The sequence below is a fragment of the Diceros bicornis genome, chromosome 32, assembly GCF_020826845.1.
Source record: "Diceros bicornis minor isolate mBicDic1 chromosome 32, mDicBic1.mat.cur, whole genome shotgun sequence".
Taxonomy (NCBI): domain Eukaryota; kingdom Metazoa; phylum Chordata; class Mammalia; order Perissodactyla; family Rhinocerotidae; genus Diceros; species Diceros bicornis.
In genome coordinates, this window is record NC_080771.1 from 19,853,535 (window position 1) to 19,877,755 (window position 24,221).

The 24,221-nt window shown below is 37.8% G+C and overlaps 1 protein-coding gene across 7 annotated transcripts in view; it reads left to right on the forward strand.

Annotated features, from left to right (window-relative positions):
- NFATC3 (nuclear factor of activated T cells 3) overlaps positions 1–24,221 on the forward strand; it is a 126,891-nt gene that overhangs the window by 53,981 nt on the left and 48,689 nt on the right. For 6 of the 7 annotated variants that reach the window (XM_058528084.1, XM_058528086.1, XM_058528085.1 and 3 more), the window contains exons 4-5: positions 14,441–14,640; positions 20,609–20,781. In XM_058528084.1, the coding sequence (XP_058384067.1) occupies positions 14,441–14,640; positions 20,609–20,781 (373 nt within the window). The remainder of the gene's footprint in view (positions 1–14,440; positions 14,641–20,608; positions 20,782–24,221) is intronic. The other variant, XM_058528089.1, reaches the window with a different exon arrangement.

The following is a 24,221-nucleotide window of genomic DNA, read 5'->3' on the forward strand; positions in this document are numbered from 1 at the left end:
TAACTTTCTGAATTTTGTTTTAGATGGTTTAACATATTATAGATTATCTGTATCTTTTAGAGTAATGTTTAGGCTTTAGAATAAATAATTTTAAAAAATTTGATTTAATGTGGACATTTATCCACAAAGTGCTAGAAAACAACGTGGTACTTAAATTGCCAAATTCAGTGACATTTTGCAGATTTGTGCTGCTGCTAATTGCAAGAATTGACTTGTTTGTAGTGCTTTATAGTTTACAAAATGTTTTCTCAGAGTTTAATATTCACAAAAGTTCTTTGAAAAGAGCAAGGCAAGTACATTGTACACATGATTTAAGATTACACGTAATGTAATTGGCAGAGATCTTAAACCCATGTCTTTTGACTCCGCTGTTTCTCTTTCCATTGTAGCATTTTGCCTCTTATATTACAGTTATCTTATAATTTCATAGTGCTTTTCATTTTATGAAGTACTTTCACATTATTTCATTTAATTTTCCAAGTAAGCCTTTTTAGAAACCCTGGTCTTTGACTTAAAGTCAGGTGCTGTTTCTACTACCTCTATAGCCCCTGATAAAAATCTTAGACCTTGTTTACTATTATTATAGTGTAAGCTCTCTTGGATTAATCATGGTAGTCTAACTACTATGACTAAGAATTCCCAGTTCTCAGTGGTTTAGGACAAAAAAAAAGTTTATTTTCCACTTTGTTTCAGATTGTCACTCATGAATCCAAGGTCTGTCCATCTTGTGATACCATCATCTTCAACACATAACCTCCCTGGTCCCTGGGAAAAGGGAAGAGAGTATAGGGAAGGCACATAAGATACATAAAACCTGGAAATTACTACCAGTGATTACCACTCACAGTCCTCTGACCAGAAGTAGTTGCATGGCTCTACTTATATGCAAGGGGACTAGGAAAAATAGTTCCTGGCTGGGCAGCCTTTCCTCAGCAGCAACTCTATACTCTACTATACTATAGAACTCTGTACATAAAGCTTGGGTGATTAGCGTGCCTTCTTTGCCACATCCTCTACACACTATTGGTCTTTAATTACATTCAGGAATTAATAGTAGCTAAGTGACTAGTATGGGCTCTGTAGCCAGGCTGCTTGGATTTGAATTGTGGGCTGTACTGTATCTTTGGCCAAGTAACTTAACTTTTCTAGAACTTTTTTTTTTTTTTTTTTTTTTTTTTTTTTTGTGAGGAGATCAGCCCTGAGCTAACATCCGCCAATCCTCCTCTTTTTTTCGCTGAGGAAGACGGCCCTGGGCTAACATCCGTGCCTATCTTCCTCTACTTTATATGGGACGCCGCCACAGCATGGCTTACCAAGCAGTGCGTCGGTGCGCGCCCGGGATCCGAACCAGCGAACCCCGGGCCGCCGCAGCGGAACGCGCGCACTTAACCGCTTGCGCCACCGGGCCAGCCCCAACTTTTCTAGAACTTTTAAGGAATCATTCATTGCTTAATTTATTCAGCCATCTATCCTTTCATTCATTCAATAAATATTTTTTGATTGCTCACTATGTTATAGACAGTATTGTAGATGTTGGGGATCCAGAGATGAACAAGACAGATAAGGTCCCTGACTTCAAGGGCCTTTCTTACATTATGCTGAGAAGAGGCAATGAGCAAGTAAACAAATAAACAAAATAATATTAGAATGTATTAAATGCTAGAATGTATTAAGTGCTATATTGGAAATTAGAATGTGATGTGATAGAGGCTAATTATGGAGGGAACTTTACCTCCAGTTCCTTTTTTGTAAAATGAGGATAATAATATCATCTGCCTAAGAGCTGATGCAAGGATTAAATGAAACATTGCTTGTAAAGAACATGGCATAGTACCTTGCACATAATAAATGCTCAGTAAACGTTAGCTAATATTATTACTTAGACCTCTTTGAGCAGCTTTATCAATGCTCTCTGAACTTTGATGAAGAATATGTTGCGGGGCTGGCCCCATGGCTTAGTGGTTAAGTGCACGCACTCCTCTACTGGTGGCCCAGGTTCAGATCCCAGGCACGCACCGACGCACTGCTTCTCTGGCTATGCTGAGGCGGCATCCCATATACAGCACCTACAAGGATGTGCAACTATGACATACAATTATCTACTGGGGCTTTGGGGAAAATAAATGGGGAGGATTGGCAATAGATGTTAGCTCAGAGCTGATCTTCCTCAGCAAAAAGAGAAAGATTGGCATGGATGTTAGCTCAGGGCTGATCTTCCTCCCCAAAAAAAAAAAAAAAGAAGATGTTGCAGAATAAGGTATCTACGTTGGCATCCTAGAATTCAACTGGGTTAATTGCTGTGATTTGAAAGAGTTGTGTTTGCATTCCGTGGGCTCATGTTATATCAAAATGAGAAGAGCGGGGTATTAAGCACCAATTCTAGAAATCTTTCTGGTATTTGCCAAAGGAAAATTTCAGATGTTCTCCATGTATTTATACATTGACAGCTAAGAAGTTTCTGAAGTATATATTTCTTGAAATTATGAAAGAACTCAAACTATGAAGCTGTTGAAAAATACCACCTACCTTCTAGCCAACTAATAAATTAACTTTTTCTTTTATTTAAAGTAAATAATCTTATTAATATGGTTTGCAAATATTTAATAGATTCAAAGCAGTCTGTTATTGTAGCTGGGAATTTGGTGGGAGGAAAAATCTGACTTTTTTCCTACTGCCACGAAGTTTATAGTTTAGTGAGGCTTGCAAATGAGATAATTTAAAGATTTAATGGAGGAAATTCAGATCTCTGTGAGAGCAAATAGGGACCTGAAACCCAGAAGAAGGGGTTGAATCAGGCACTGCTTATTTGAGGAAAGTTCCTAGTTAATTAATAAACAAACATTAGCCAGGGAAAAGGTAGATACTAAAGAAGGAAAAGTATTAAGCAGAGGGAACGGTTTATAGCTGTACTGTGCAATCCAGTAGCCACTAGCCACATGTAAATTCAAATTAGCTAAAATTTAAAATTCAGTTCTTCAGTTACATTAACAACACTTCAAGTCTTGGTAACCACATGTGGCTAATGGCTACATCGTCTTTTCAACAAATGATGCTGGAGCAATTGGACATCCATAGACAAGAAAAGAAAACTTAACCTAAACCTCACATCTTACATAAGAATTGATACAACATGGATCATGGATTTTTTTTAAGTGCAGATATAGAATATTTTCATCACTGCAGAAAGTTCTGTTGGGTAGTGTTGGTTTAGAAGCCTGTTAAGACCAAAAGTATATGACATATTAATGAATTACAAGAAATATACAGCAATAGAATTTGATTTCATTTGTCTAAAAAGTACTAGCATTTTAGGAGTTATCTGAAACATTTTATTCTTGTTTTTCAAAATGCAAAAATCATTGAAATTATGTAAATTTTTAATTTAACATAGGTAATGGCAGCTGTATTTATATAGCAAATATACTGTTTGTAGACCTAGATGAATATTCTTTAAGAGCTTTTACATTATCTTTTTAACAAAGGGCGCTGGAGCAATTGGACATCTGTAAGCAAAAAAATAAACCTTAACCTAAACCTCACGTGTAATACAAAAATTACCTAAATATGGATTGTGAATTTAAATCTAAATTGTAAAACCATAAAACTTTTAAAAGAAAACGTAGGAAAAGATCTTCAGGACCTCAGGCTAAGTAGAAGAGCTCTAGGACATCATATGAAAAGCAGTATACCTTGGAGAAAAAATTGATAAATTGGACTTCATAAAAATTAAAAACTTTAGCTCTGTGAAAGAGCCTATTAAGAGGATGGAAAAGACAAGCTATAGACAGGGAGAAAACATTTGCAACCACATATCTGACAAAGATCTTGTATCTAAAATATATAAGGAACTCGCAAAACTCAGCAGTAAAAAAACAATTCAATTAGAAAATGGGCAAAAGATATAAGACATTTTGCCAAGAAGATAAGATGATAAAAAAGCATCTGAAAAGATTTTCCTCATCATTAGCCATTAGAAAAATGCAAATTAAAACCACAGTGAGATATCACTACATACCTACTAGAACAGTTAAAAAGTAGTGATAATACTAAATGCTAGCAAAGATGCCAAGAGACTGGATCCCTCATAAACTGTTGTTGGGAATGTAAAATGGTACAGTCACTTCAGAAAATAGTTTGTCAGGTTCTTAAAAAACTAACCTTGCACTTACCATGTGACCTAGCAATCCTACTCTCGGGCGTTTATTACAGAAAAATAAAAACTTATGTTCACACAGTAACCTGGATAGTAATGTTCGTAGTGGCTTCATCTTTCATAGCCAAAAATTAGAAACACTGCAAATGGATGAATAGTTAAACTCTGGTATATCCATGTAATGCACTACCACTCAGAAACAAAAAGAAACAAACTATTGATACATGCAGCAAGTTGGATGGTTTTCCCTGGAATTATGCTGAGTGAAAAAAAAGTCAATCTCAAATGGTTGCATACTGTATGATTCCATTTATATATATAACATTCTCAAAATGGCAGAACTGTAGAGATGGAGACTAGAGAGTTTCTTTGTGGTAATGGAAGAATTCTGTATCTTGACTGTTAGGTGGTTACTTGAATTTACACATGGGATAAAATTGCATAAAATTACACATATTATTACATAGTGATTTTTTTTGTTTTTTTGTTTTTTGTTTTGTTTTGTTTTTTTGTTTTTTTGGTGAGGAAGATTGGCCCTGAGCTAACATCTGTTGCCGATCTTCCTCTTTTTGCTTGAGGAAGAGTGGCCCTGAGCTAACATCTGTGCCCATTGTCCTCTATTTTGTATGTGGGTTGCCAGCACAGCATGGCTTGATCAGTGGTGTAGGTCTGCGTCCGGGATCCAATCCCGTGTAGGTCTGCGTCCGGGATCCAATCCCATGAATGCAGGCTGCTGAAGCAGAGCATGCCAAACTTAACCACTACGCCATCAAGCCAACCCCAGTAAGTTCTATTAAGGCATAAATATTTTGAATCTTATTGCAGAAGTTACTGAAATTTTTAAAATGGGGCTTGTATTTTTTCATATTTAGACTTTGTATTTTATCATACACCAAGATCCCTTTTCCCGTGATGATTTTTTTGTATGATGTTGTTATATGCACATTTTCAGTTTGAGGCAATTTATATTATGGAAATATAATTTTGAATTTTTAGTATCTCTACAATGTGTTTTCATGTTTCTAATATATTCAGATCCCCTCCCCCCAAGTAATTTAGCAGAACAGCTCTTATTGAAGCTGCTCTAGTCTGTCCTATAGTGACCTTCAGGTTTTAACCTTCCAGCTTTAGTTAAATTAAGCAGGCACAGACCTTTGCTATGGAAACGATACAGAAACGTAACAAACAACTTGGCTTACTTTCTTCTACAAAGCAGAAGGTGGCCTGAAAAGAAGTATACTAATACTAGATGAAAGCTTTTAGAGAGTAGTGTTAACAGTAGCAATAATTTATTGCCTACAACTTAATATCCTCGGGAAATGGGATGGGATGATAGTCTTAATTTATTTGATGTTCCTTTAAAATCCTGAGATGCAAAGGAAAAGCCCCGTTTTTCTTACGTTATAATATATGCTTAGAGCAGATGTTGGCTGAAATATGTGTTATGAAATATATTTTCTTTGAAATCTTATATGCATGACTACCTTCCCCCATCACCGGTTCATTTTAGTATTGAAGTATAAAGGACAGGTGGCTTATGTCTTTGCCAAGCTGGTATTAATGTGAGTCATCTAATATGACTAGGATACTTTGGTATATAGTACTCACTGGTACGTTATGTGATATTTGGGTAACTTAATAGATAGCAATAAAAATTATTTGTTTTTCCTATTTTAGATTTAACTACTTTTTTTTTTTTTTTTTTTTTGGTGAGGAAGATTCACCCTGAGCTAACAGCTGTTGCCAGTCTTCCTCTTTTTGCTTGAGGAAGATTGTTCCTGAGCTAACATCTCTGCCAGTCTTCCTTTGTTTTGTATGTGGGATGCTGCCACAGCATGGCTTGATGAGCAGTGTATAGGTCCGCGTCTCGGATCCAAACCTGTGAACCCCCAGGACCTACTGAAGCGGAGCATGCGAACTTAACCACTACATCACTGGGCTGGCCCCTACTTCTTTTTGAACTGTTACGTTAGTGGCTTTAATACTTCTTTAAATAATTCTGTTGACTAACCTCATGAATTATTTTGCTCCACCAAATTGCACTCTCTTATTCCAGAATTCATTCATTCAGCAATGATTGAATGCCTGTAACATGCTAGGTACTATACTAAGCTCTAGAGATAACAAGGTGGACACTGTCTCCTTCACAGTACTTAAGAGTGAGTTGTAAAGTTGTTGGTATTTCTTCCTCCACTAGATGAACTATTGGTTTCATAGAATAATTTGTTCAATTTAGGATTAAACATGAAAGAGCAACAGGGATAGTGAAGGAATGGCTTATCATTTGTTAGCCATGAGTTTGGGGAAGTTCCCTAATGTTTCTTAGCTTTAGATTCTTCATCTGTAAACTGGAAAAAATGACATGTACTCCACAGGACTTTTAAGATTAAATGAACTAATTTAGTTAAAGCAAAGTATATCACCATTCTTTACTTTCACTTTTTCACCTCTATATACAAATGTGGATGAGTCTCATTCAGTGTTATCACTTAGCCCATCTGCCCCTATATAAACCAAAAGAGAAAAATGGCTGAACTTCATTTGTGTGCAGATGTACACATATGCCCACACTTTTGCAATTTCTTCTTTACTTATTAATTTATTTAGGCTTTGTTTTTTTTTATTGTGATCATGTTGGCATTTTGGTTTTTTTATGGACTATTTTCCATTTAATTAAGGCTTGACTACATAAATATTTACAGAAAACTGCAACTTCCAGTTAAATATAGTAGATTAAACGTGTGTACCTTCAGTAGATGTTAGGCAGCTGCAGTAATAAGGAGCACAAATCATTTTGCACTAAAGAACCCTGGAAAGGCTCAGGAATTTGAGGCAGTGAGTGTCTCTGAAAGTGGAATGTAAGGTGGGACTGAAAACAGGTTTGGTGAAAGTCTACAAAAGAAGCAGTTATACTTCCCAGATTTTTCTCTCTTATGTGGGATAGCCAAGTGATAACCACTGTCTTACCCTGGGAGAATATTGGAGATTTATTCTTTAGAGAGAATGAAATAGAGATTCTAGGTTCTAGAATAACAAAGGCAGGGCTTGAGGATCTGTACTGATAATGGGGTGGAAATGAGAGGGACGCATAATGAAAGTCTACATACTGAATAGGGAGACCTCTGATTCCCTTTGCTAACTCCCAGAATGATTGCAATAGGTTTATGCTCCCTAGACAGGAGACTGGAGGATTTGCATTTAGGCAAACTGGTCCAAGAGAAAATACCTGTGTGCTTCTTGATTTGCAGATCTTATAGACCAGTGGTTCTCAACCCTATCAGACTCAACCCCACTCTCTCTTTTTTTAAACAAATATTTTGTAATACTACTTTATTAATCTGAAATGGAAATCAAAGATAATTAACCTACACATATAATTTTAAGAATATCAATATAATGCTGTACTATTAAGAGGAATAAATTTAGAAAACTTATTTAGAAAAATCATTATGTTTCAAAATGAGGGCCCAGCCCTGTGGCCTAGTGGTTGAAGTTCCACGCACCTTGCTTCGGTGGCCTGGGTTTGCGGGTTCGGATTCCAGGCGTGGACCTACTCCACTCACTGGCCACGCTGTGGCAGTGTCATATGTACAAAGTAGACTAAGACTGGCACAGATGTTAGCTCAGGGCTAATCTTCCTCAAGGAAAAAAAAGAAAGAAAGAAAGAAAAGGCTTGGTTAGGACTATAGAAGACACAATGAAGTAGTTAGATACTTGTACCTATAGTATCACTGGGAGTGTTGCAGGTGCAAAGACAGGTGTGTTGATCAGCAACCTAAATTCCATGAGTGAGTGACACTACTGACAATGACATGATTTTCTGAAATGATGATCTGCTAAAGTTTTCCTCAGTTTACATGGTAGTTGCTTTCATGAAAAATTCATATGTGTTAAAACTGCAAATTTTTTTGGTATTTATTTATACTGAGTTGGGTTCTAAGTTCATAAACTTTTCTATATACATGAATATATGATGGGACATTTCTCAATTTCTGTGCAGCATAGTCTAGTTCTGCATTTTGAAGAACTATGATTATCCCATGCATTGATAGGAATTTGAACCTCTGGCCCTTTTTCATTAAATGCCTATAGTTCACTTCACTCATCATGTTGCTGTGCTCATTTATTTATATATTGACGATGGGTGCTTTTGTGCATCGATGGCAGAGTAGTTAAGATAGAGAACATATGTGGTACTCTCATCACTTCACACTGCTGCTCAGGGCACTACAAATCACAGTGATGCAGTTAACTCAGTAATGTTTCAAGTGCCGTGAGTATTGCTGCACTGGAATTTTTACAGTGCATGCTTGTGTCAAAACAAGAAAAGAAAAGTGGCTTTCAAATGTCATCCTTTTAAGGCACTGTAGCCTGTGTATTATTTTGTCATCAAGTTAGCAAAACATTGTGTTTATTGTGCAGTAGCAATATGGCTAGGCAAAAAAACAATGTATGTCTTATATAGCCTCACCTTTCCATCTAGATGTTTCACTGTTACCTTGAATATAGCATGACTAAAATTGAAAATATTACATTATCTCCCTCCCAACTTGTTCTAAATCAGTGACTTCTTCACTTTCTTTATTTGCTAGTGATATCCATTCTCCTTGGAATTGAAGCTCAGAACTTCTAACTTCTTGGTTCTCTTCTTTGTTAATCCGTATGTAGTTGATTACAACAATCTCTTAGAGTCTCATAGGAAAGATTTATTGCATTCATCCCTCTCCATTCCTATTTTCTATTTATGTTCTCACTTCTACCCTAGTTTAAACTTTCAGTACATAGCATTTTAGTGCTTCAGCCTCTTAGCTGGTTTCCATGATTCTTTTTTCTCCTTTATAGAACCGTAATTGCTTTTTATCATGTGTTGCCCTACATCTTATGTTAATTAATAATCAGCTTCTTCCTTTCAGGGTCTTCACTAATTCCTTAAAGCTTAATATATGGCACTTTGTTCTTTCTTTTAGTGTCACCCATATAATACTGGCTGAAGCAGTGACATTTAATATGGATATTTCCATAATGGATCCTCAATAAAAAGAGGAAGGGCTAGAGTGGTCAACAAGACAAAGTGTCTGTCTTTTTGTAACTTACATGGTACTAAGGAAGACAGATAATAAACAAGTGTATAATACACTTTTGATAGTGATCAATACTATGAAAAATAATGAAACAGGAGAAGGGGACAGAGATGTGGTATTTTAAATAGGGTGGTCTTCTCTGAGGAGCTGACCTTTGAGTATAGAGCTGAAGAAGTGAGGTAATAGGAAGATCAGAGGGAATAATATTTCAGAGGAATGAAATATTAAGTGTGAAGCCCCTGAGGTTAGGAATGAGCTTGGGTGGTTCAAGCAATAAGGCCAGGATAGCCAGAGCAGACTGGAAGGGAGAGAGCAGGAGAAGGTAAGGCAACAAGTTAGCCAGGGCCCAAATCACATAGGTCTTGTAAATCATCACAGGGCATTTGAATTTAGTTCTGAGGGTGGACGGAAGCCATTAGAGAGTTCTGAGCTGGGGGATAAAATTATCCGGTTAATGTTACAAGTTTGTTCTGGCTCCTGGACAGAAAATAGGCTGTAGGGAAGCAAGAGTGAAAACAAGGAGAGCAGTTATAAGGCTATTGCAATGGTCCAGGCTTTAATTGCTTCTCTATAAATGTTACAGGACTGAAAACCATCCTGAGTAAATTATATTATCTGATAATAGGCAAAAATCTTCATGTCCTTTCCTGGGTAGGAGGAGGATAATCAATAAATTATGATGTTGCTTGGTTACAAACTTCACTGTAAAGCCAGGGATGGATAAGCAGGGAGAGTAAAGCATTTACCTGAAGGACCACATAATAGAAATAAAACTCGTTCTACACATTTGAAATTCTGACTAGATTCCATACTTAGAATCATAGATGCAGACTAATAGCTAGCATTTGTTTATCACTGACTACACGCCAGACATTGTACTAGGCACTCTATATTTGATATCATTTGTCAGGATACTTTATAAACCATAGTACAGAAACAGAAGAGAAAATTTTTTAAAGGTTATTAGGTAGCTCATAAAATCTCAGGATTGGAAGCTACATGGCCTGGAACAGTGTGCAACTATCCTACCCAGTACTGCTATAGTGAAAACATCACTGACACTGTGACTCACAACTACAACTTGTACTGACAGTGCTTGGGAGTGGGTGCCAGAAATGCCACCAATACTTCGCAAAGAGATGGACACTTCCTCTACTATGCTTACTGAGAAATGGACTTTATGCAACCTCCATTATCATATTGCTCCCTTGCTGGTTTAATGGATTAAAGCAGCCACAGAGCAAGTCTTTCTCCCAGAGGCACTTGGGGCCAAAAACAGAAGTGGGAATTGCTGAGAGAGATCTCTCCAAAGCTTGTAAGACTTCCACCAAGTGCAAGGAAGCCACCATTCCAAAGCAGAGAAGTCCAGACTAAAGCTACAGTAAAGCCCAGACGTAGCTTAAGAACTGTGATCCAACAAAAGAAATAGCGTGCCTCTTTCTGGAATTAAATATTTTTTACTTCAGTCTCTAGAGTTCTTTTATAGAAAATGTCTAGTATATGTTAAACAATACACACACATGAAAGAAAGTGTGACCCACAATAAAGAGAAAATAATCAATAGAAGCAGACCCAGAGATGGCCTAGATCTAACTCTACATCTGTGTTTGAATTATCAGAAAGAGACTTTAATATAACTATGATAAAAATGCTAAATTATCTAGTAGAAAAAATGAAGAGATGTGAAGAGATGGAGGAATTTTAGTAGAGGTATGGAATTTTTTTTTTAAATCAAAAGGGTTTTGATTTAAAAAGATACAAAAGAAAACTGCAGATCAATATCCCTCATGAATATAAACACAAAAATCCCCAATAAAAAACTAGCAAACCAAATCCAGCAGCACATTAAAAGGATTATACATCATGACCAAGTGGGATTTATCCCAGATGTGTAAAAGGCGACTCAACATATGAAAATTAATTGATGTAATAAAGCACATGGACAGAATGAAGGAATAAAAACCACATGATCATCTCAATCGACACAGAAAAGGTATTTGACAAAATTTAACACTCTTTAGTTAAAAACAAACAAACGGACCAGCTCGGTGGCGCAAGTGGGTAAGTGCGTGCGCTCCACTCCGGTGGCCCGGGGTTTGCCGGTTCGGATCATAGGCGTGCACCGACGCACTGCTTGGCAAGCCATGCTGGGGCAGCATCCCATATAAAGTGGAGGAAGATGGGCACAGATGTTAGCCCAGGGCCAGTCTTCCTCGGCAAAAAAAGGAGGAGGATTAGCAGATGTTAGCACAGGGCTAATCTCCTCACAAAAAAAAAAAAAAAAAACCACACACAAGCAAGCAAATAAACAAACAACAAAAACACTCAGCAAACTAGGCAAAGGAGGAAATTCCTTAGCATTATCAAAATCATTTGTGAAAAGTCCGCAGCTAACATACTTAATGGTAAAAGACTGAAAGCTTTCCCCCTAAGATCAGGAACAAGACAAGGATGCTTGCTTTCACCACTGCTATTCAGCATTTGTGCTGGAAGTTCTAGCCAGAGCTGTTGGGCAATAAAAAGAAATAAAAGGCATCCTAATTGGAAAGGAAGAGGTAAAACTCTCTCTTTCACAGATAACATGTTTCTACACATAGAAAATCCCAAATAATCCACCAGAAAGCTACTAGAGCTAATAAAGGAGTTCAGTGAAGTCACAGAGTAGAAGATTAACACACACTTGTTCAGTGTTTCTGTATACCAGTGATGAACAACACAAAGAGGAAATTAAGAAAGCAATTCCATTTACAATAACATCTAAAAGAATTAAATATTTAGGAATAAATTTAACCAAGGAGGCGTAAGACTTGTACACTGAACACTATAAAATGTTGCTGAAAGAAATAAAAATAAATGGAAATAAGTAAATTAAAAATAAAATCTAAATATACATAAAATAAAAATAACTAGAAAGACATCCTATGTTCATGAATAAGGAGACTTAACATTGTTAACATACCTTACTCCCCAAAGCAATCTACAGATTCAATGCAATTCCTACCAAAATTCCAACAGCCTTTTTTGCATATCATCAAATTCATATGGAATTGCAAGGGGCCCCAAAAAGCCAAAATAATCCTGAAAAAGAAGAATAAAGTTGGAGGACTCACTCTTCCTGACTTGTAACTTAGTACAAAGCTACAGTATTGAAAACAGTATGGTACTGGCGTAAAGAGAGACCGATGGAATAAAATGGAAAGCCCAGAAATAAGCCCTCACATGTATGCTCAATTCATTTTTGACAGGGTGCCAAGACCATTCAGTGGGAGAAAGGACAGTCTTTTCAACAAATGATGCTGGGAAAATTGGATATCCACAGGCAAAGTAATGTAGTTGGACCCTTACCTTCCATCATAGACAAAAATAGACACAAAGTGGATCAAAGACCTAAATGTAAGGCCTAAAACTGTAAAACTCATAGACAAAAACATTGAGTGGGCCGGCCCCGTGGCTCAGTGGTTAAGTGCGCACGCTCTGCTACTGGCGGCCCGGGTTCGGATCCCGGGCGCGCACCGATGCAATGCTTGTCCGGCCATGCTGAGGCCGCGTCCCACATACAGCAACTAGAAGGATGTGCAACTATGACATACAACTATCTACTGGGGCTTTGGGGAAAAAAAAAAGGAGGAGGATTGGCAATAGATGTTAGCTCAGAGCCAGTCTTCCTCAGCAAAAAGAGGAGGATTGGCATGGATGTTAGCTCAGGGCTGATCTTCCTCACCAAAAAAAAAAAAAAAAAACATTGAGGAAAATCTTCTTGACATTGGGTTTGGCAGTGGTTTCTTAAGTGTGACACCAAAAGCACAGGCAAGAAAAGAAAAAAATAGATAAATTAGACTCCATCAAAATTAAAAACTTTGCCTCAAAGGTCACTACTAAGAAAATGAAAAGACAACCTATAGAATGGGAGATAATATTTGCAAATCATATATCTGCAAGACATTAAGATTCAGAATATATAAAGAACTCCTACAACTCAACACCAAAACAAATATACACACGTACCCGTGTAAACACCCAAAGAACGTTGAATTTTTTTATTTGTTTAAGCAGGCACTTAACTTGGTTGGAGCCAGCCTGCAAAACTTGTCTTCCTGTGGTTGGTGGCAGTGTGTAATCTCATTTCAGTTATTTTAGCCTTAGTTAGGCTGCTTGGAATCTGTCCTGTTTGTGGATTGTTCACAGGTCAGCCAAAGGATTGGCCGAGTTTGTATGTATAATTTGGAGCTTTGCCTCTCTGTCTGTCTCCTTTCGGGGATTTCCCTCTTACTTTCCTGAGGCTATGGTTGTCTCAGCCTCTGTCCTTGGTTCTTCAAACTCTTCAGACTGTACATTTTCTGTGGAAGTTTTTAACCACTCTGTAAGGCTTGGACTCTGGCTTTCCCTCAGGTTAAAAGCCTTAAAAACAGAAAAGCTTTTGTTATTCTCTTCTTACATGTGCCAGTTTGCTTCCAGCATCTGCTTACATTGGTTGCTCTCCATGCTTTCAAGTCATTCTTTATATTTGTTCCAGTTTATAGTTGTTATCTTCATGATGATGGGTCAAATGGGTACTATACAGCCATCAGACTAGATATGGGAGTCTCTCCAAGTGTTATTTGTATACTTCTTTAGGCTCTATTTCTTTTCATTGCTTCCTTTCTTGTGGTCGCTATTTTTGCCCCCAGCACCTCCTGGTCATACCCCTTATCAATCCTGTATAGTGATCTTAACCTCAGCAATAGTGAAGGGTACAAAAGAAAGTCAAGTAGCCCAGCTTGTTAAGTCAATTTGAATTTCTAAATTGCTAACATGGAATTGGCTTTTTCAGACTCTTCCTACTAAAACAAAGTGTCTCTGATTTTAACAGCCTGTTAAAGGACCTTTCCATGCACTCAAGTCTTTAGAGAGATCTGGTCTGGATGGTTGATGTTGCCTAGAGTACAGAATTCAGCACTCTAAGAAGGCTTTGCAAAATTTTTGTTGATCTAAATATTTATCAAAAAAAATCCCTCATCTCTTTGTAACATGTTCCAGCATTTTATAACTCTTCAACTATTTCTGAAATTTGAAGGGCTGTTCGCTTACTGCTTGTTTATTGCTATCTTTTTTGAAATAACGTATCAATAATATATGATACAGGTATAATAGACTTACTTGTTGTAAGCTTATTGTAAAGTGCATGGATAATGAATTGTATTTTTCTGTGTTCCTTCTTCCAAATTAGCTCCTGGGCTATAGTGAAAAGCCGATAAATCTACAGATGTTTATTGGAACAGCAGATGATCGATATTTACGACCTCATGCATTTTACCAGGTGCATAGAATCACTGGGAAGACAGTTGCTACTGCAAGCCAAGAGATAATAATTGCCAGCACAAAGGTTCTGGAAATTCCACTTCTTCCTGAAAACAATATGTCAGCCAGGTATCTTGAAACATATGCCAAAATGGACAGTTCTTTCTTTTCCTAAAACAACTTTTGGAAAAAACATATATTTCTTTTTATGGTACAAAAATAAAATATTCATTGTTCTAAATTAACTGAATAACATTATGTAAATAATATTAGTACATTTGCTAAGGTTGTTAGCATATTTCCATAAAGAAAATTCAATTCAGCGTAAGTATGAACCATGTAGTACCAGCCAAGCATCATGCTAGGTGATAGAGGTAAAAATATATGGACTTTTTTTAAGTGGCTCTCAGTCTAATAGAGTAGACAATAAGTAAACAATTGCAGTACGATTATGATTGATAAGTTTCATTCAGGTGGGTTAGTTGGGGTTATATATAGTTGCCTATTATAGAACACTGAAATGCAGTGGCTTAAACAGTTAGAGACTTAGGTTTTTTTTATAACTTTTTTTTTTTTTTTTTGGCATAGGAACATTTGCCCTGAACTAACATCCGTGCCGGTCTTCCTCTATTTTTTTTTTTTTTTCTGGTGAGGAAGATCAGCCCTGAGCTAACGTCCATGCTAATCCTCCTCTTTTTGCTGAGGAAGACTGGCTCTGAGCTAACATCTATTGCCAGTCCTCCTTTTTTCCCCAAAGCCCCAGCAGATCGTTGTATGTCATAGTTGCACATCCTTTTAGTTGCTGTATGTGGGATGCGGCCTCAGCATGGCTGGAGAAGCGGTGCGTCGGTGCGTGCCCGGGATCCGAACCCAGGCCGCCAGTAGCGGAGTGCGTGCACTTAACTGCTAAGCCACAGGGCCGGCCCAGTCTTCCTCCATTTTGTACGTGGGTCGCCGCCACAGCATGACCACCAATGAGTGGTATAGGTCCATGCCCGGGAAGTGAACCTGGGCCACCAAAGTGGAGCGCCCTGAACTTAACCAGTAGGCCATGGGGCTGGCCTGAGATTTAGTTTTTCATTCCATAAAATAAATATACAAGTAGGCATTTTAGGGCTAGCATAGTGGCTCCATATGTCATTGGGGCCCCAAGCACCTTCTGTTTTTTCTTCCCTTCTGTTTTTAGCATGTGGTTCCCATACTCAAGATGGCCTCATGATCCAGAAGGACTAAGGAAGAAGGGGTGGGATGAAGGGTAAAAGAGAACTTCCATCTGAGTCAGGCCTCTTCAAAGAGCTTTTCTCAGAAACTTACCCAACACCTTTACTACATCTCATTGATCGTCCTTGTACATAAGGAAGACTTGGGTATATTCTTTTTACCAGAGTACATTGCCGCCTCTGACAATATAGGAGCCTATTACTGAGGAAAAAGGGAAGAAAGGATATTTAGTAGGCAACTATTAATTTGCCACAACCAGGTATGTGAAACTTAGTGAAGTTTGTTACAGAATTTGCTTCAAAGTACAATATAGACTTTTTTAAAAATAACATCTATCCCAGGCTATTGCAAGAATGGTCCTATAAAATCGGATTTCAGTCTCGAACCCTCTTCTTTTAAATTTATATTTAAATAACTTTTTAGGTAAACTGAATATACCCCTGAGGACATAGCAATTTATGATATAATTTTACTATTATAAAAATTGCCTCAAGAAATAACTTACCCTGTTATCTACTTATTACCAGAAAAGACAAGTTCATATAAATTTAAATAAAACCTTATTTTTGCCTGATTTGGTCAAAAAGATAGTACTTAAGAATCCAACCCAGTAAATCATTACACAGGGGCTATCACAGAGTTCTTTCATGGCAAAGGCAGACAGCCAGCTGATAATCTCTACAATTAAATTTCTGTGTTCTATGATATACAGAGAACTTTGGTGTCTCAGCCAGTACTTGTTCAGGCACTTGAGCAAAATTCTTTTCTTAAGGAAGACGTTGACTCTGCCTCCAGGCATCCTATTTGACCCATTTTCAAATAAAGTTTTTCAGAGTAGGCTTCTTCAGAACCTTTTACTCTAGGGTCTTAACTTTTTCATCTAGCATCAAAAGCATATGAATATATGAATAGTTAGCTCCAGAGGAGAATTTAAAACTCAGCTTTAAACTCTATTTCTAAGAACTCATAAAATTGATTCCCTAGGAGACAGTTTGTAGGCCATGTTTCCATTCATTCCTCTGGATATTCAAAGCAGTAGACTTGAATCAAGTTAAATAGAAAATCACCAGAAGCTTATTATGCTTCTTAACTTTGCTTGAAAGACAATATAAGATAGAGCCATGTGAATGCCTCTTTATAATCTGAAAAACCATTGTTAAAGATATCGTCATTATTAACGTGCACTTGCGTGCGCATACACACACACAGAGTCTTTTCAAGTTAAAGGAAAAACATTGGTGTTTCCTGATGACATGGTAGATTTTGCTTTACAGGCAACGAGAGACCCATAAAGACTGTATCACATTTAATTTTTTCTCTGGCTTCCAGGAAGTTCATGGTCAAGCTCAATTATAGGAATTATAGTAATTTGTATAGCCCTAGATTTGGGATATGTTTATTTCTTGTTCCTTCTATTTAAAAAATTTTTCTGTTTCTTTTTTCTTGACCTTGTTTGTATTTATATTGTAAAATGCCTCATGTCCTTTCTAAAAATAATATATAAATCAATAAATTACAGAAAAAAGAGTACCAGAGTTTCTAAGACACATTCTCAAGAAATTGGGAAAACCTCGCATACCGAATAGTGTGAAGAAATCAGAACAGTAGGATCTGAACATATCTGCCTCCTCCTTTTCCCATCTACTAGCACATGGAACAGAGGTGGTAGTCATGATTCGTGTGCCTTCCCCAACCAGACCTGGCACATATACTGCCTGCCTGGATCAGAGCAGAAAGGACAGAGCTGCAGAAATACTATTGTCACTAGTAACAAGCAGCTTAGCCCCCTAACGCCATCCTGCCACACACACACCTGAAGCTTCTCTGGCCATTTTATCCACTCTGGACTGTTAGAATGGGGAACGTGAATTCTATAGGAACCAAGGCTTGTGGCACATTGTGTGTATCCAGGAAGGGATTGAGTAAGGAGCAACCAGGAAGTTACCCAAATCTAAGAGACCTTTTCCGTGTACCCTAGATAACAGGGTAGCTAATGCTGAATGAGCCTGTTTTACCCAGGAACTAATTACTAGGATAAACTATAGTGATTGAATGTAATATAGACTCAGATAGTTGTAGATAAAAAACTTGTGAATGATAGATAAGAGCATTGTTCAAAATAATTTATGCACAAGTGAGTTGTAGGTATGTATTAAATGGCTAAAAGCAGTAAAGTGGGGCAAGATGGATAAATATTCCCTTTTTGCTTACTATCCCACAGGCTTGGTCATTTCAAGCCTAATCTGTCTTGCATACGTAAGACTCTTTATTTAAGACCGGTGTACTAACCCATAAACTGTAGAGCCACCCTATAAGATACTTTCAATATAGGATGCCAATATTCATTGTCTTCTCTACTTGTAACTCCTTCCTGTTTTTAAAACTAGATGAATATGGATGAGGCATTGTTACACTCTGGTAATTGTAAACAGAATTTAATAGTTATATTCATATTTATATATGTAGTTTTTTAGTTGGTTTAGTTTTTTTCCTTTCCTTTTTTTTCATGTCTTAGCCAGAATTTTAAGATTATCATTTCTAATACTCTTTTTCCAAATCTTTTAGTAGAAACTTAGCTCTCTGCTAAAATACCTTCCCTCCCGGCCCCGTGGCATAGCGGTTAAGTGCGTGCGCTCCGCTGCTGGTGGCCCGGGTTTGGATCCCGGTGCGCACCGACACACCACTTATCAGGCCATGCTGTGGCGGCATCCCACATAAAGTGGAGGAAGATGGGCATGGATGTTAGCCCAGGGCCAGTCTTCCTCAGGGAAAAAAAAAAACGATTGGCATGGATGTTAGCTCAGGGCTGATCTTCGTCAAAAAAAATGGGCCCAGCTTGGTGAGGCAAGCAGTTAAGTGCACGTGCTCTGCTGCAGCGGCCCCGGGTTCGCCGGTTCGGATGGGGGCGCGCACTGACGCACCACTTGTCAGGCCATGCTGTGGCAGGCGTCCCATATAAAGTGGAGGAAGATGGGCATGGATGTTAGCCCAGGGCCAGTCTTCCTCAGCAAAAAGAGGAGGATTGGCAGATGTTAGCTCAGGCCTGATCTTCCTCACCAAAAAAAAAAAAAAAAAAATGTTTAAAGGGCTGGCCCGGTGGCTTCGCGGTTAAGTGCGCGTGCTCTGCTACTGGCGGCCCGGTTCAGATCCCGGGCATGCACCGATGCACCGCTTGTCTGGCCATGCTGAGGCTGCGTCCCACATACAGCAACTAGAAGGACGTGCAACTATGACATACAACTATCTACTGGGGCTTTCCGGGGGGGGGGGGGGGTGGGAACGGAGGAGGATTGGCAATAGATGTTAGCTCAGAGCCGGTCTTCCTCAGCAAAAAGAGGATTAGCACGGATGTTAGCTCAGGGCTGATCTCCCTCACAAAAATAAATAAATAAAATACCTTCCCTCAAAACTCAATAAAATGTATAATCTCTGGTATTTCCCCCTAAAGACTCATGTTGGCATATTAACAGGAATAATCACTACCTTGATACAATTTGATCAGTACTGCTTTGAGCTAAAGTGTAGTTTTTCAGTTTTAAGTTAAATATAATTTGTTATCCATAAATGGCAAATGTTTATTTTCAAAAGTATTCCGTGTGTTAGAAACTTCTTCTTCTGTGTCTTTGTGAAGATGAAAATATTCATCCTTTTGGGACTCTTCCTTGTGCTTCTTTGTGCTTTACTATTCTTCTTTGGTTCTTATCTTGATAACCTAGTTTTGTAATATATATTGTCCTTTAAAGTGACTTCTCCGGCCTCTGGGCAGTGTGCATTAGAGTTGGAACTATTGGTAGGTAAGGAGGATGGGTAACAAGGAATGCCATGAGAGAGAGTAAACTTTAAATTAACTACAGTGTTTGATCATTAGTTATCCATTTGCTTTATTCTTCTGATATATGAATAACAAAGATGTATTATAGGTACTGTTGTTTCCTACCATGATTCTGTGTTAAGCAGCCATACTTAGTAATAAATTTTGAAGATAATGAAATATTAGACCTTAAATGCCAAAACTTTAGTCTTGTATGTGCATTCTTTAGAAGTACAAGAATCTTAGCCTGATGGATTGCTTTTATTAATAAACATATCACTATAAAAGTCTAAGTATGGCATTAATGGCTTATTTGTAGTCCTACAAGTGAATCTTTTCTTGCCTGGTTACGTGTGTAGAATTAAAGAATCTTTTTACTTTGTGTTTCACTTTGTGTTTCACTAGTTCTTTAAAACAAACCACCACCAAAATTTACTTGCTTAAAGTAATAACTGTTTTATTTTTCATGATTCTTTGGATTGGCTGGACTCCACTGATCCATTCATGTGGTGTCACCTGGGATTACTTATGCACCTGAATTCAGCTGGGAGCTCAGCTAGGGTGGCTGGAGTAGTTGAGGATTGTCTGGGCCTTTCTCTCCCACATGCTAGTTGGACTTCTTCATGGTGGCTCAGGGCTCCAAAAGAGTGAAAGTGAAATTTAAAAGGCTTCTTAAATGCTAGGCTCATAACTTGCACAGTATCACTTGGCCACATTGTGTTTGTCAAAGGAAGTCATAAGGCCAGCTCTCAAGGAGAGAGGGGATATAGGTACTCCACCTCTTAATGGGAGAAGTGGCACGCAAGTACAGGAATGGGGAGGAATTATTGACAGCCATCTTTGCAGACAATCTACCACACTTAGTGTTAGTTTTGTCATACAAAAACATTTTTAATCTCAAAATTGAAATAGTAGAAAATAGTGATCATACATCTTTCTTTTTTGACCTGATTTCAGGTAGTGATGATAGTTCTTCCCTGCCAAATAACAGTAGCTATTTAGCTGAGTTGTTTAGAACCACTAATTTTCAGTAAGCAAATAAAATTTTTATATTTTTCTCCCTAGTATTGACTGTGCAGGTATTTTGAAACTCCGCAATTCAGATATAGAACTTCGAAAAGGAGAAACTGATATTGGCAGAAAGAATACTAGAGTACGACTTGTGTTTCGTGTACACATCCCACAGCCCAATGGAAAAGTTCTTTCTCTGCAGACAGCTTCTATACCTGTTGAGTGCTGTAAGTGAGCTGGTGATGTTTTAAAATTTTGTTTATAATAGATCATTTTCTGTTTTGCTTATAATGTAATATTTGGATCAAAAGTATATACTGAGGCACAGAGTCTGGGTAGCTGGTGTGATTTTCTTATATGGAAATAAGCTACATGTTTAGATGGAGGAGTTATCTAATCTTGGAGTTATAAAATGGCTTCTCATTGTAATTTGACCCTAGATAGCTGTGTGACTATAGACAAATTCTCTTGACCACAGTTTTCTTATCTGTAAATGAGGAAGGAGGGCTTGATGACACCTGAGGACCAAATCATGAAGTTGATACTAAGTGTCACTTGGTCATGTTTGTTTCATTAAAATGTCAGCCTTCATGTTGGAAGATGCCTGTCTCTGCGAGCTGACATCTTAGCTAAATAAGGACTTATAAGATTTTGTGTTTTGGTTTTTGACCATAATTTAGTTACATCAGATTGAGAAGGTGAATACTTTTTCCTCTGACTTACAAAGGCAAGAGACGAGAAAAGGCCCTAGAACCTGATATCTACCCAAGCCCTAGAGAACTATGGACCTCTGGCAGGTTAGCTGGTAGGACTGAAATATTGAGACTGCTGTTGAGATCTTTAGGGCATAGACTTAGAAATGTTCTAATTCTGTGTCTTAATTTTGTGTTGTTGGAAACTGAGGCACAAGTGTCTCAAGTACTCATCCAGGGTTATTTGCTTGTTGGTGACAGAGCTGTGCCTAGAACACAGGTTTTCTTAGTACTCTTTCGATTATATTATACCATTTTATTTCTGTTAACCACATGTATTCTTAATTTGGGATTGCACCTACTGTATTATCTTTCTACGCCTCCTTTTGCTGTTTGTTGAATTCAAGTAATACTTTATCATTTCCCAATTGACCGTGGGAATCACTGAATAAATCCATGGTAATAGAATTCACTGTAGAATAATTTTTTATTCTTTTAATAAAGAATAAAATATTTAATTAAATTTAATAAAATAAATTTAAAAATCTATTTTATTATAAAAATTTCATTTATTTACTTTTAATAGATAATACAGATAAAGGGTACAAATTTTAAAAAGAATAAAAGAGTATAGAGTGCAGAGCAAATTTCCAAGTCAGCTAGTTCCCCTTTTTAGAAGCAGCTATCATTGCCAGCATTTTTATTATCCTGCCAGAGTATTTTGTGCCCATATAAGCATATGTGTCTGTTTTTTTAACAAAGTAATTTAATTTAAGTTCATAGAGTAGTTTGCGTTTTTGAGATGGTTAGTCTAATGTAATTTTCTATTTTTTCTTTTAGTTTATTAAATTAATATGTGATTGTTGAGAATATAGAAAATGAAGAATGGTACAAAGAGTATTATTAGAATCTTTTGTATAATATCACTTCCCCGAGATAGTCACTATTAACTTTTTTTTGGATTTTCTTTTCTTTCTTTTTTTTTAGGGGGTGGGGTCTATACCTATATACAGTATTTTTTTGTGTGTATGTGAGGAGGACTAGCCCTGAGCTAACACCTGATGCCAGTCCTCCCCGTTTTTCCCCCCTTGAGGAAGATTGCCCCTGAGCTAACATCTGTGGCCATCTTCCTCTACTTTACATGGGACGCCGCCACAGCATGGTTTGACAAGCAGTGCGGCCGTGCGCGCCGGGGGTCTGAACCTGCGAACCCTGGGCTGCCACAGCGGAGCGCATGTACTTAATTAACCACTTGCGCCACCAGGCCGGCCCCTATATACGGTATTTTTTAGTTGGACTTACTTGATATAGTTTTATATCTTATTTTGGTATTTTCACTTATAATGGGCATTTTCTCATATTGTTAAATATTCTTCAAAAATACTATTTTTAACACATGCATAATTTTTTTAGTATGGCTGTGCCATTTGTTGAACACATTTTTGCTGTTACTTTGAATGCACCTGTGATGGCTATTTCCCACCATAAATATCTAAAAGTTGAATTAGTTTACTCCCCAGGCCAGTCAATGCTTGTTTTCATGACCCTTCTCTGTGAGCCATTTGGAATATAAGTAGGGACATAAATATTTTCTGAGATCTAGATTGGTGCTCAGTACTTCCCAAGTGGTAGTTTGATCCTAAATCCCAGACCCATCCCCATGAAAGGATCTATTTTGACATCCTCCCCTTTTCTTTTTTTTTTTATGTGAGGAAGATCAGCCCTGAGCTAACATCCGATGCCAATCCTCCTCTTCTTGCTGAGGAAGATTGGCCTTGGGCTAACATCCATGCCCATCTTCCTCTGCTTTATATGGGACGCCGCCACAGCGTGGCTTGACAAGCGATGCGTTGGTGCGCGCCTGGGATCTGAACCTGCGAACCCCAAGCCGCCAAAGCAGAGCGTGTGCACATAACTGCTACGCCACCGGGCCGGCCCCTTAACATTCTCTTTGAATGGAACAGTGATCCCAATTCATATACCTTTTGTGGCTTGGTGAAATAGTTGGGAAAGACAAGAGCCATAGTGAACTGGGAGTGCATGCTTCCTAAAGGCATTCAAGTTTAAATTACTTTAAAATGTTGTTCTAGCCAAACAAAACACCAGCTGACCTTCCAACTACCAATTTTCCACCCAAGTAGTAGGACTAAAAGCAGTCCTGTTTTCCAAATGTGAAGAAGAAAGTATAATCTACACTTTTTTTTGCTTGTTTTAATCCAGAGAGAAACCTAGTTATCTCGGCATTTGGCAAGAAGAAACCCTTAGAGAACCTAAGCAATCAAAAGAAGTACAATATATAACTTGAAGCTCAAGCAGTTAAAAAAAAAACAGCAAGCAAGCAAGAAAGAAAAGAAAAGCCTGAAATAGGATCTCTAGAAAATATAGCAACTTGGAATTAGTCAATATCAGAGAAACACCAAGTGACCTGGCACCAAGGTCACTGTTTCTGAAAGTTGATAATTTAAATGACTTTAAGGCATTAAGAAAAATTATGTTCACATACCCTGGGAAGGGTATACCCTGGGTTCCCACATACCCTGGGAAAGAAGAGTGTAGTGTGCTATAGAAACAATTACATCCATTTAAAAAAATTTCAGTATTGAAATGTATAGTACTTTATGTATGATTCGGTTATTTAGTTATTTAGAAGATTGTCCAAAATGGAATCTCGATATCTCAATGATGATCTAGATGTTTTCTTTTTTTTTTTTTTTATGAGGAAGATCAGCCCTGAGCTAACATTGATGCCAGTCCTCCTGTTTTTGCTGAGGAAGACTGGCCCTAGGCCACCATCTGTGCCTATCTTCCTCTACTTTATAAGGGACACCACCACAGCATGGCCTGACAAGTGGTGCATTGGTGGCGCCCGGGATCCAAATCCCGGGCCGCCAGCAGTGGAGTGCGTGCACTTAACCACTATGCCACAGGCCGGCCCCATAGATATTTTCTTGATGGAAGGGCTACTTGGTGTTTTT